At 41.0% G+C, this 14,313-nt stretch overlaps 1 protein-coding gene across 1 annotated transcript in view; it reads left to right on the top strand.

Moving 5' to 3' along the window:
- LOC143385946 (protein ITPRID1-like) overlaps window positions 1-12,263 on the top strand; it is a 47,845-nt gene extending 35,582 nt beyond the window's left edge. Inside the window, 5 exon segments of the mRNA XM_076841377.1 lie at window positions 4,988-5,086; window positions 5,088-5,116; window positions 6,590-6,701; window positions 7,120-7,264; window positions 12,175-12,263. Of these exon segments, the coding sequence (XP_076697492.1) occupies window positions 4,988-5,086; window positions 5,088-5,116; window positions 6,590-6,701; window positions 7,120-7,264; window positions 12,175-12,263 (474 nt within the window).
- Window positions 12,264-14,313: the final 2,050 nt, after the last annotated feature.

Genomic DNA, 14,313 nt, shown 5'->3' with positions numbered 1-14,313 from the left:
CATGAAAGTTGAAATAATTTGTCACATTATTCTTTCATATTTCAAAACTATCAGGCATTTGGAATATTTTTAAATGATACATGAATGGAGATTATCTTCTTGTAAGAGAAAGTTTTATTCAAGCAATAAGATAATACCTCGTCTGTTCACATCCACCCTTGAAAACAATACAAATTCGTTTATTGATTGTGTTGAGAAGAGAGATTCCAAACATGTATCAATTGAGAAGTACTATCAATTTATCACTTGATATTAAAATCAGGTATCTGTGACAACAGATGAATATAGATACTCAGTTAGACTATCCCTCATTCAGTGACATGACCACAATTGAACAAAGAGGGAAAAAAGGTAACCCAGTCTCCCATGGCACAAACAAAAGTGTCCAGCTGCAGGAGGTTATTTGACATGGTTGAGTCAATGAGTACAGAAGCCCCAGAGTCTAGAGCAGCTGATGGGTGGGCCTGACACAAGTTCTAGAAGGACTTCATCAGGCAAGCCGGGCATCTAGGAGCACAGCAGACCAAGTAGCACAGCCTGGTCAGACCACTGCTACCATGGCTTGGAGCACATGAGGTATTGGAGGAGTCCTCAGAAATTTGTAGGAGCATGATTTTGAGGACTGAGGGAGAAAGTGGGCATCTGGCACTAGGGAGCATATAAGCAGGTAGAAGGACTAAGCTTTTGGAAGGCAGAACACAGACGGACACAGCACTAGAGAAACTTAGGCTCAGAACCCAGAGCCAGGTACTAGGCAAGAATGCTTTTTAGACAGGAGACTAATATAGGTCTAGGGGTAACCCTGAGTCTAGACCAGAGGTTTTCCCATTCTTCCTACTTTAGGCCTTGGACCTGCATAGTCCCATCTGTGCGGAACAACTTGTCATCTAGAAATAGATGATCCTACTGGGTTGATGCTATGACATATCAGCACTTCTCCTGAAAATAGAGAGGCTTTGTGGCCCATAATGCACAGTGGACATCCTCAGATGGCTATGTAGGTTTTAAACAAGCAGGAATTGGAAAGAGTGTGCGTGCCACCAGCCCACGGTTTAAGATATCTTGTCCCATATTGCCTTAGCCTTCTCCCCTTCTAGAGCTTGCAATTATACAAAAAAGGTACTTTTACCAAATTAATTTAGTAGTATATACCTACTGAAATGAATACTATATAGAGTTTTACTAGATGTTAATGTTTCTCTTTCTTTAGATCCAAGGAACCAGAAACACACATTAAAAGGAAACAATCAAAACACATGCAACTATGTGCATGTGTATTTGTACTTGTAGCAGACATACATACACGCCTACACACACACACACACACACACACACACACACACACACACATACACACACACAGGGATGGAATTCCTTGGTGAGCCCAGAAACCAAACAAAGAAACTTAAAGAACAAAGAGGAAAAGGGTGCCTAGTGCAGCAACATCTGCCACCTTCAGAGTGAGCGTGAGTTTATAAGGCCTGAAAAATATTCCAGAGAAAAATGACTTTAAGTTAAATGCTATGTATTAGCAAGGGTTAGGAAAGATATTTAGGAGAAAATTAACTATAAAATGCGTCTTGGAGCAAATGAAGATTATAGGCAGGCATGGATATCACCTTTTATATAACAGGAATTCCAAACAGAAGTTAAAACTAAGAGCAATTTTAGGTAAAAATATGACACAGAGAAACACCTCCAGCTTATCCAGTGGCTTCACTGAAGAGAAACACATGGCCATTTTTGTGGTCTTCTGGGATATCTTAAGATAAAGGTTTGTTGATATGAATAAATTCTTAGAAGTGAATTGATTCTTTACAATAATTTAACTTAAAAATTGATTTGTTGATATAATTAAATTTACATATATAAACCTATATAGATGACTTCTCAAGAATTATTTATTAATTCAAAAATGAAAATCTTTCTAGAATAAGATCTGAATATTAGAAAATTCTTCTATTGTGTTTATGATTTAATTTTACAGAAAACCAAAATTATACAAAATTTAAAAAGTAATATGAGCTGATTCAAAAGTGAAAGTTCAATGGTTATTGGTACTCTTTCTTTTACAACTGAAGTTTGTTTTAATGGGTTTGGGTCAGTAGAGCAGAACTTGTATTAGATCAGGGTTTAACTTAGTCCTTAAATTGGAAAGAAAAAAAAAGCCAAGTGCAGTGGCTCAAGCCTGTAATACCAGCAGCTCAGGATCCTGAGGCAGGAGGATCATGAGTTAAAAACCAGCCTCAGCAACAGCAAGGCACTAAGCAACTCAGTGAGACCCTGTCTCTCAATAAAATACAAAATAGGGCTGGGGATGTGGCTTAGTCATTGAGTGCTCCTGAGTTCAATCCCGGTACCGGACACCCCCGAAAAGGAGTACAAAATACATTCTTCCTTGCAGACTGTTTCTTTATCTGTTCTAGGGCTAAAATGTATTTTCTTTGTGTTTCCAAATGACAGAAGATGGCAGCCTTTCAGAATCTTCCACATTACTGAGGGGAATGTGAACATTCCATTGGTTATTTCCAAATCCAACCCCACACCATCCAATCATGAAGGGTCACCCTGAAAGATCAAGATGGAACATAAAACCTAATGTTTATGATGTCCAGCCAACTTGGGCAATGTCTTTTGAAGGGCCTAATCTCACTGTCCCTAGAACTTTGAAGTGAATTTGAACCCCTGGCCAGTCTTGGATATTGTATAGGTGTACACTTGAACCACTTGATCAACTCCCTCCTGAGGGACAGATAATTTCTCCATGTGTCTAGCTACTCCATAGGCCCTTTGTGACCCAGTCAGGTACTGAGAAGAAAAGAGATAAATCTGAAGGCTTGGGTTTGAAATCTGGCTGCCATTTTTTTTACCACAAAGTTATTAACCATTCTTTTTCAGAATATGTGTCTGTAAAAGAATCCCTCATGGTCTCCAGGATCTTTTCTGGCTTTAAAAGCCATAATATGATCATCTTCCAAGCACTCTTGCCAACATCAATAATGCTTCAGAGTTTCCTTATTGCTGGTTCACATACACTTGTACTGAGGCAGTTAAATATTGCATAGAAAATTATAAAACTTGGAGGATAAACTCAAAACTTAACTCTCAAAGCAAAAAGAAAGTATTACCATTATGACAATTCTGAAAAGAACATAGGACTGCCAGGATCTTGGCCATGTGGTTTTGGGGAGAAGGGTAAGAAATATGGGACTTCCTAGAAACAGGACTGGAAGAATTAGCCTAGGTGTAAGGTTTGTCTCTGTGGAAGGGTGAGAAGAAAATGTTAAGTGGGCCTGCTAGCCATGTCAGATACCTCTAAAGAGTGTCTCAAAGGCCCCACATCAGGCTCTCTGCTTCCATCCCATTGGCTGTCCTATCTGCAAGGGACACTGGGAATGTAGTTCTTCAGCTAAACACATTGCTGCCCCTAACTAGAATTATGTCAATGAGAAGGGAATAAGTGAGCAGGCAGCTAGGCACACTGATGGGGCCTGGGGAAACTGGTAGAGATAACTTTAGGGTCCAATAAGCATTAACCCCACCCAGAGTTGGGTAGGTAGTGATCCTGGGGTCTTGAGTCCTGGGTTTATTCAAAGCATGATCCAACCAGATTGCAAAATAAGAGAGACAGCTGGGTAAAAACTCAGCATATCATTAGAGTGTCCCACAAATGGACAGAGCTTGAGCGTATCAAAGATACACAGCAGACGGAAGTCAGAGCAGTGAAAAGAAATTTTGTTCAATTGCTGGTGGTAGGGGAAAGAACTGAACTCCATTCTGATTTGCACACAGGTCATTTAGGCATTTTAAAGAAAGTAAGAGAAAGGGAGGAGTAGGAGCTCAATAGAGTCAGATATGAGAAAACTTACAAAAGGTTGGTCAGTGTAAATGCTGTTCAGCCAGCTGACAGGTACTGAAACTAGGATTCTACCCTCCCACAGAGCCTGGGCAACAGTCTTCCAGATGAGTATGTCTCAAAGGAATGGTTCTTGGGTCCTTGAGAAAGACAATTCTGAGTTGTAAGAGATATACGTTCACAATTTTAAGCCCCTTTTAGTAAATAATGTAAGAAAGGTAGGTCAGGGGTCTATGCCAGGTTTTGGCTAAAGCAAACTATAAATTTTCCTGGCAGCTCTCAGCTTTTGGGGGGGCAGGCATTTTAATTAGGGGCTGAGGCTAAGCATTCTAGGGACAGAGTCTTGTTCTACTAGAAGCCATGCTAGAGTTTGATTAAGTATCTTAACACAGATCAGAGTTGTTATGTGGAGAGCATTCTGCAATTTCAGATGCTGCAGGAATATGTTTAAATTAGGAAACAAAGGCAAAGGCACAGCTCTAGAGAGAATGTAAAATTTGAAGGATGATTCACATCAGAAGAAATGGAAAGCATGGTGGAGAGTGTAGATGGAGCTCAATTCCAGATTCCAACTCCCAGAAAGGATGGGATGCCCAACCTTTGCCTGTCTTACTCTGGGTGAGCTTGTTAGCTGGATGAGCTGATGCTGCAGATCTCAACCTCCAGGGATGGTGGCTAAGCAGGGCTATGACTCATGAAAAATATATTCTAAGTAGATTTTCTTTAATCAAGCACACACCATCTGAGCAGATGTGTCCAGTGTTCTTGGTACTCAGCACCAAAGTTAAACAAAATTAAATGAGAGACTCAACTTTTCCAAACACAAGCCCTCTGGCTGGCCTGCCCTACCCCCTTCTGTCCATGTCTTTGCAGTGCCACATCACCCAGTCTCTTTGAGACATAATGATAGCCACTCAAGGGCTGCACAAGAACCTCTGCCTTCCTGTTTCAGCTAACTATGGGCATTAGTTACTTCCTGAGGCCCAAGGCTGGGTCTCCCTATTCTCTTCCTCATATATTAACAGGAGAACTTTGATCCCCTGTGGGAAGGAGACCCATTCCCTTCTCTGGGTGAGCTTTTCCAGTGCATCAGAAAGGACACCTTTCTCAGCTCTTTCTAATGGTTCTCAGTGAACAGTCCTCGAGATGAAAGCCATGAAGACTGTATGCCAGAGTTTCCGGGAGCATTTAGAGGAAATTGAGCAGCACCTCACAGGACAGCAGGCACTTTTTTTCCAGGGACATGTCGGAGGAGGAAAGGTAATTATCTGAGGGAGTAATAAAAGTAAGTACCAGACCACACACCTGGAGAAAGAGAAGGTAATCAGGGCAGGACAGGACTGGTGAGCACCCTGGAGCAGGGCTAATGAGAAACAGGCCAGGTTTTTCTTAACTTTCATGGTCTTGTTTTTGCTTTCTCAGTGGGAGCCTATGATAGTCATTTGCTGGATGGGAACATTTACTCTTTAAGGCCAGAGTGATATGAGAAGGTCAGAAGAAAGACAGTGGGCTGGGAGGAGGGGGATTACCTGCAGGAAATCTTCAGGGGATGTGAATAGGGTTCATGCAAATGCAAATGTTGGAGGTTATTAGAGTTTTGAAAATCTACGTTATTTTCACATGGGTTAAAAATGTGTCCCAAATCTCTCAAAAATAGAAAGATCAGTAGAGGCCAGTCAGAGACTCTAAGGGGGGGGGGTGGAGAGGGAGGAAGAGAGGGAGGAAGGGAGGGAGGAAAGGTGAAGTACTGGGGAACTGAAATGGAACAAATTATTTTATATCAAAATGATTTTATATTGGGCTGGGGTTGTGGCTCAGTGGTATTGCACTTGCCTAACATGTGTGAGGTACTGGGTTTGATTCTCAGCACCACATATAAATACATAAAATAAAGGTCCATCAACAACTTAAAAAATACTTTTTAATAAAAGAATTTTTAAAAAATGATTTTATATCAAAATGAACCTTACCATGATATATGACTATAATGTACTAATAAAACATTTTCTTAAAAATATGTCCCCAAATCGGAGGCATTGTTCATTGCCTGAACAATAAGATAGAGGTAGGATTTAACTGTACAGGGCCATGAGGGTTCTTTTTGGGGAGATGGTACATGAACTGGATGATGGTGATAGTTGCTCACCTTGTTAAATTTACTACAAATCAGGTAAACTTTAAAACAGTAAACTTTATGATAGGTAAATTATACTATCATGGAGTTGTTTTAAAGAAAAAAAAGGATGGGAATAAAGCTCAGTGGAAGAGCACGTGCCTAGCATGCATAAGGCCCTGGATTCAATCCTCAGCACCCCTTCCCCCTTTACCCCCCCCCCAGAAAAAAAGCAACCTTCCTGAAGAATATATCTGTTTCTGTAACTGAATCAAATAGAGAAGGCGACATTCAAAATTTCAAAGACAGGCCAGGTATGGCGGCACATGCCTATAATATGTAATCTCTGCTCAGGAGACTGAGATAGAAGGATCCCAAGTTCAAAGACAGCCTCAGCAAAAGCAAAGTGCTAAGCAACTCAGTGAGACCCTGTCTCTAAATTAAAAAAAAAAATAGGGCTGGGGGTATGGCTCAGTGGTCAGATGCCCTTGAGTTCAATCCCCTATACCCTGCCCAAAAAAGAAATTTCCAAGACAGGACCAACATTTTGAGAGGGACAAGGTAAGAATGCCCTTAGAGGTGATTATTAAATTTGGTTGTTTTCTGTTATTTATCTTCAGGGAAGAGGCTGAACAACTTCAAACTTTGTGTGAGGCCCTGAGGCAGCAAGTGGAAGAGCTGGAGTTTCAGTTAGGAGACCGGGCTCAGCAAATCAGAGAAGGACTTCTATTGGTATGGAGCAATGGGAGGCAGAGTGTGACTGTGTCTAACCTGCCAGAGGAGGAGGGCATTCATTGAGAACCCGATTTTGCCATCATTTCAGATTCCAGGATCATGTGCCCACACCTTCATTTCAGGAACAAAGTACCTTGGGAACTCAGTTCCCCTAACTGCCATCTCCATCATCCCCCCTGCCCCATAAATAAGAGGGAAATGCTATCACCTATTTTCCAATTAAGAACAAGAATCACGGGCATGGTGCAACTTACTCCTTAGCCAATCGAAACTAAGTACTACCATAATGTGCTCCTGGCTCAAAGAGCCCATTCTAGAGAATTTAGACCTCATAAATGCCTCTCTCCCAAGTGAGTGAGCTATTTGGTACAAATACTATACATTGTCCACTCTTTTTATTCTTGTTTCCCTTCAGCAGCTGGAGTTTCTCACGGCAGAGCCTCCTGAACACTATACACACCTGCAGCAGCATAACTGGACAGAAGAAAACAGTAGCCAGACTTCAAGTGCTAACACCCACACAGCCATGGTCGGTGGCCAGAAGCCTCCCTGCTCAGGTGTGGTCCAGTTGGCTGCCCTTGATTTACTGGCCAAGGAGACCAGAACTGAGATGTCTCCCCCATCAGCAGCTCCAGAGGAGTCTGGTCCAGCCCCTCCTTCAAGTTGTTCTGAGGGAGGAAAAAGATACAAATAACTTCCTCTAGTTCCAAGTGGATTTGATGTACAATGTAAGAGCTCACAACAGCTGTAGCAAGGAGATCTAAATCCACCCTCACCCAGAATTGTCTCCCAACCCTTCATCACCTATATCTTTTGTTTGTTTGTTTGCATATTCTGCTCTATGATTAAACTCAAAGCAATTTGGAATACTATGTACTCATTGGTTATGGAATAATTAATCACCTACTATGTACCTGACCCAGACTGTACAGTGGTAACCAAGTGGTGTACAGTCTTTGCCCTACTAGACCTTACTGCCTGATGGGGGAGAGAGAATATAAACACACACATGCATTCATCATTAAAAGCTGGGTAAGTGCTTTGAAGAAAATTAACCAGATTTTAAGAAAGAGGACACAATGGAGAGTCTGATTCAGATTAGGTGTTCAAAGGCCTGGTTGGGGAAGTGACAAAGGTGAGGGAAAGAGAATCCAGAATGTAGTGGCGCCTGGGCATTCAAAGGGCCTGAGTCAGTCAGCCAATGGGAGTGCAGATGAAGCACCTACAGTGTGCCAGGGACCCTTTGTGCAAGAGGCAGCCAGGAGCAAGACAGAATGACTACATTGCATGAGTCAGGTGAAGATTGCAAACAATAACAAAAAACTCAGTGAGCTAATTTCAGTACTGACAATATGGTGGAGAATTCTGTGTGTAATGTGGCAGAGTGTGATGTGGAGTGAGAAGTGTTTGACATTAACTTGTTCCAGAGACACTGACTCTCTATGGAATGGGGAACACACGGAGAATGGAATGGGCAGGGAGCATGTCGTGGAAAAATAATGCCCTGGGGAAGTTTATAATTTGTAGAAGAGAATGGACAGGCAGAGGTCACCCGCTAGCAAAGAAAGTAGGACACTGTTTTGAAACTGGCCATCGCCAGAACCAGCCTCACCACCAGCTTCCACTCCTCATCCTCCTTGCATTTTGGAAACTCTTTGACTTTTTATTCCCAAGTTCCCTGGGGAGGACCCCTTGTTTCCTCCACTGACTGTACTTCCTCAGAATGTGGAAGCTCCCATCCTCTCCTTAATTCTCCTTTTCCCTTCATATCTCTCCCTTCCATATACACGTCCCCTCTGCAGTCCTCTATGCCCCCAGTTCCCACCTATCTCCAGAATCCCAGTACAGCATCTTCTATTTCCCTGCCACACAGACTCTAAGCCACCATTTTGCCTTATCTACTCATGTCTTACTCCCTGTTACCTCAGAATCTGTCACCATGTCATTGCTGAGTTTCCCACCACAATGTGGTCTCCAGAAGTCCCTTCAGAACCTGGTGACAGCACAAGGCAGTGGCCTTCTATGTAACCCTAGCTTATTTCTCCCTGAACCACACTGGCCTCTGCCTGGTTGGTCCCCCTCAGGCACCACTTGGGCCATATTTGCTTGATTAAGGTGAGTACCAGGAAGTACTTTTAGGATATCCCAGAGAAATGAAGAGAATCACAGGATCGTACCATCCCCTCCCGCGCAGTATTCCACCAAAATGTGTTTTTGCCCCAGAAGCAGCAAGCCTCTGCTCTTGTCTCCCATTGCATCACCTCCCTGTGCTATGCCCCTCTTTTGGTCTTTGCATCCTGGTTCTATTTCTAGTCACAATTGCATTTGTACCTACCAAATGGCTTTTCTTTCTGAACTTCTTAAAATCTTCACCTGGATCAGACTTTAGGCCTCCATTTTCCAGGACACTTTGAGTTTGCCTGTGATCTCTGCCTGCTTCTTCCCCATAACACCTGCTGACTGAAGAGAAATACCTGGTTCTGGGCCCTCCCTACCCTGACCACCATAGCTTTACAGTCTCAGATTCTACTTGGCCTTCATATGAATCTTAAATGCTATTCCACTAAACCACCCCATACATGATAATCTATACAAATTACAGTCTGCTCTCCATATCCACAGGCTCTGCATCCATGAATTCAACCAACCAGAGCTCAACAATATTCAGAAAAAAATGCATCTGTCTCAACATGTAGAGACTTTTTCTCATCAATATTCTCTAAATAGCATAACAAGTGTTTACCTAGCATTTACGTTATACTAGGTATCATAAGTAATCTGGAGATGATTTTAAGTACGTGGAAGGATATGTAGGTTCTGTATGTAGATAAAGGGAAGACTACATCTCTCCTGTAAGTCTTGGGCTAGACCTCTAGCACAGGATTTCTTTGATGATCTCTGGTTGAAGGGATCCCTATGCTTTTTAACTCCTTTATCACTTTGCACCTTTATTAAGACACTTATAACCTATTACTTTGCATTATCATTATCTGCATAGGATGCATTCTCCCCACTAAACCAAAAGCTACTTAAGGGCCATGTACCACCCTTTACCCTTGTGTTTAAGAAAAACTATCAGGATGAAAGTTCAGGCTTCTTGTACCACATAGGACTTTGGCCACTTGCTCTCTTTTCCCTCACTTCTTCCTCTCTCAAATAAGAATAAGAAAAACCACGCCAGGTGGTTGGACAGAATAAATGCAATAAGCCAGGTTTAGCAGCAACTCATCCAGTACCAGTCACATAGTAAATGCTCAGTGTATGATGGCTGTTATGACGAGTGCACGAGAACTCAACAAATGCCAGCTTCCTTCTGTTGAAAAGCACTCTGCGAGCAAAGTACCTTACACACAAAGAATATTAACAAACGCCTGATGAATGAGGGAGATGAAAATAAATTAACAGTCTCAGGAGGGAGTGAGGACAGTGATCTGACTACAGAAGAAGCCTATTTTAGGCTATAGTAGAAGCTGAGTTTGGGTTTTAAAAATGGATTTGTTTGTGGTTATTCCTGACAATCAGGCAGATGACTTCAGATATGATGGAGGAGTAAAAGAGACCCATTGTTTCCAAGTGACAGTTAGCATATGGAATCCCCAAAGACCTCCAAATACTCCATAGTGTTTCCTAGTTTATTCTTCTAACTCTCCAGCAGAGATCACAAAGAGAAACTGAGATGTAGAAAGGCCAGAGCCTTTGTCATCTTCTGTGCACCATGAACTGGTTAGCAATGCTGCTTCCAAATCCCACCTCTCATTGTCAAGCCTTTGGATGCATACTGCATGACACCACTGGCTTTCCTGGTTCACATAATAAATCTCCTCTTACCTTTGCCTGGCTCTGTTTCTTTGGAAACAGAGTACACTAAGAAAGAGTTCAGAGATGGAGTTACAGACCTACAAAAGGTAAACAGAGTCCTAAAACACATTAATAAGAAGCAACTGAGCTCTGGTGTTAAATTCAGGATTTCAGGCTTAACCTATTGTGGCTCAGAGTCCCATGTAGAAGACCCTCTCTATGGAATGCTGGGACACAATGAGTTAAATTCAACTCCACTACTCACTATGTATTCTGGATAAACTATTTAACCTCCCTAAGCCCCAGGGGCATCATGTGTAAATTAACAGAAGCAATGCACACTAGCCCTTCAGACAAAGCCTGGAATGTGATTAGGGTCAGTAAACCCTACTGTTAATGATTAGGAAGATAATGATAGTAAGGAGAGTGCATGCCATTTATTGAATATCTGCAATAGGCCAGGTATTGAGCTAAGCACTTCATGTGCCTTAGCACTTATCTTCACAATAATCCTGAGGGGTAGGAATTCATCTACACACACACACACACACACACACACACACACAGACACACACACACACACACAGAGAGAGAGAGAGAGAGAGAGAGAGAGAGAGAGAGAGAGAGAGAGAGAGAGACTATATAGCCTAAGGTCTAGCAACAAGTAAGGGGTTGAGTTCACACTCTGGTTTGCTAAACCAATGGCGTATCATGATGGTTCTGCCAGGCCTAAGGACTTATATAAAGCTCACCAATGGACCCAACTTAAACACAGTATCCCTGCTTGTGTCTGCACTACCTAGTGGGCTGAAGCAGGTATTTTTTAAAAAACAAAAATACTTATGGCTTAGAAAAGTTTGAAAAATATTGCATGAGATCTAATCACATGTAACCTCTCTTTCATTCAAAGAGGTTCAGAGCTGCTTTTATTCCAGGAGACGAGTTCTATCACAACAATCTTTTTAAACCTCTCATCCTGCCCAATTTCAGCTTGCTATTATCTGCTCCTCTCCCACAAAAAAAGTGGCCAGAGTCTCTTTTCTGTCCCTGCATGAGGTATCTTACTATTCTCTCACCAAGTCCCAAACTCCTGGACTCTCTTTCTCTCTTTGATGTTAACCATGTTCAAGTTGATTCTACAAGAAAAACCTAGACCGCATATATGAAAATAAAGAAGAAGATTTCAATAAATACTTGCAGAAAGTGAATAACAGGAACTCTTTTACTGAGATTGGCATGATTTCCTTTGAATTAAAAAGAAATAAAAAGTAAAATGACACTATCTGATGGTTTTCAGTTTAGAATTGGCCAGGGAACAATTTGGCTTATTCTACCTCAAAGTTTCAGGGTCTTTCCCTGATTTAATTTATTCCATCTGGGTTCCACATTTCAGTGTTCAAGTCCTATAGCTCTGAATAGAGAGGTTGATCTGAGAAACAGCCCTTGGAAAGCAAGTCACACATTTTCCTTGGTCTCGTTATGCATGAGAAAAGACCCAAGTGGCATGATGGAGACACAAAGATGAAACCCTGAAGGCTCTTCTGAACCAAAGCATATGTGTAGACCTTGTAGATTTCAGTAAAGAAATCCATTTTTTAGCCCATAGAAAAACATTCCTCAGAAAAGTGGCCCATTAGATTTGGTTGATTTTACAGATATTCTCTTACATGTAAACTTTTGTCCAAAGAGATGGAGCCTTCTTATTTCCTTAAAAGGAAATATTTTTTCTCAAGTGGAAAAATAAAATCAAAAGACTTTTGACTGGCATGAGAATCTGGTCTGCTATAATTGTTGCTTCTTTATTGAGGAAGTAGTTGGTGTCTTTGATATAACATAAGTCAATAAAATAGGCCATTTGTGAAGAAGTTAAAGGAGACAAGCTATTTCCCTTGGAAAAGACAAACTTTCAGAGTGTTTTCAAGTGGGTTGCATGCCTAATTTGAACAACAAACATCAGCTACAATTGCAGGGATTATAGATTATTTAAAATATTGTCAAATTGCCTTTCTTCCAAATTGAAGAATATAAACACAAGCTAAAACAAGGCATTCTTCTCTGACCCAAGCTAAGCCTCTCTAATAGTCTAACTTTAAAACATTATCAGGCCAGAAGATTTGGTATAGGATGTTCCTCTCTGAATTTGTTCTCAGCTAAGAAAGAAATCTCCACATCAAGAATGATTTCAAATCATAAGAACCACATAAGAACCAAATCATAGGACTTTGGCCACTTGCTATCTTTTCCCTCACTTCTTCCTCTGTGAAATAAGAATAAGAAAAACTATGTCGGGTGGTTGGACAGAATAAATGCAGTAAACCAGGTTCATCAGCAATTCATCCAATATCAGTCACATAGTAAAAGCTCAGTGTATGATGGATGTTTTGATCAGTGCGCAAGAACTCAACAAATGCCAGCTTCCTTCTGTTGAAAAGCACTCTGCGAGCAAAGTACCTTACACGCAAAGAATATTAACAAATGTCTGATGGAGTACTTTGAGAACTCGAATTCCATCCAACACTAGTAAGGCCCTCAAACACTCAGTGTCTTATTCATTCCCCAGGAAAATGGAAGTGAAAGAAAGCACTAGCATTTAATGCAGTTCTTAAATGTACCACCAGTTTCTTCTCATTATATTTAACAATTGTTTATTTTCTAGTTATAATGTATCAGAGTCACAGGACATCTATATATTTTTCTTTGTTAAAACTTAAAATATTGGGGATATCTCACAAGGTTGTAGTTTGCAAGACTAAAGAAATATAAATATAAATATCTGGCATTTTCTCTCCCCAAATGTGTGTATGTTTGTGTGTGTGTGTGTGTGTGTGTGTGTGTGTATGTGTGTTAATTCACTAGAGTTATATGTATTTTTATGTATAAAATTGGGGTTCTGGGACTGGGGATGTGGCTCAAGTGGTAGCACGCTCGCCTGGCATGTGCGCGGCCCGGGTTCGATCCTCAGCACCACATACAAACAAAGATGTTGTGTTCGCTGATAACTAAAAAATAAATATTGAAAATTTTCTCTCTCTGGGGCTGGGGATGTGGCTAAAGTGGTAGCGTGCTCACCTGGCATGCGTGCGGCCAGGGTTCGATCCTCAGCACCACATACAAACAAAGATGTTGTGTCCGCCAAGTACTGAAAAATAAATATTAAAAAATTCTCTCTCTTTCCCTCTCTCTTTTAAAAAAAATTGGGGTTCATTTTGACATAATCATTCAAGCATAGAATATGATTTGTTCCAGTTCAGTCCCTAGTACTTCCCCTTTCTCTCCTCCCTTCTTCCCTTCCTCTACTCTACTAGTTTTTCTTCTATTTGTTTATAGTTTTTTTAAAAAATTTGTGCTTTATAGATATAAAGATTCACTGTGTTATATTCTTACATACATATGTACATAAGATAGTCTTGCTCAATTTCATTCCATCATTTCTCCCTTCTTTCCATACCTCCTCCCTCCCCCGAATCCCTTTCCCTACTCTATTGACCTCACTTCTATTTTCATAGGATTTCTGACCCCTCCTCCCCCAGCCCCCTGCATTTTCCTCCTTATTTTGATCTAGCTTCTGCACATGAGAGAAAACATTCATTCTTTGACTTTCTGAATCTGGTTTATTTCACTTTACATGAGGGTCTCCAGTTCCCTCCATTTACTAGCAAATGCCATAACTTCATTCTTCTTTATGGCTGAGGAAAACTGCATCGTGAATATATACCACAATTGCATTATTCATTCATACGTTGACTGATGACAGATATATATTTTAAAGTGATTTATTCTTACTTTGGATCATCTATATTCTTCTATGGAC

Source organism: Callospermophilus lateralis, assembly GCF_048772815.1.
Source record: "Callospermophilus lateralis isolate mCalLat2 chromosome 11 unlocalized genomic scaffold, mCalLat2.hap1 SUPER_11_unloc_1, whole genome shotgun sequence".
NCBI classification, from domain to species: domain Eukaryota; kingdom Metazoa; phylum Chordata; class Mammalia; order Rodentia; family Sciuridae; genus Callospermophilus; species Callospermophilus lateralis.
The sequence above is the reverse complement of the archived record's forward strand: the minus strand, read 5'-3'. Positions and strand labels throughout refer to the sequence as shown.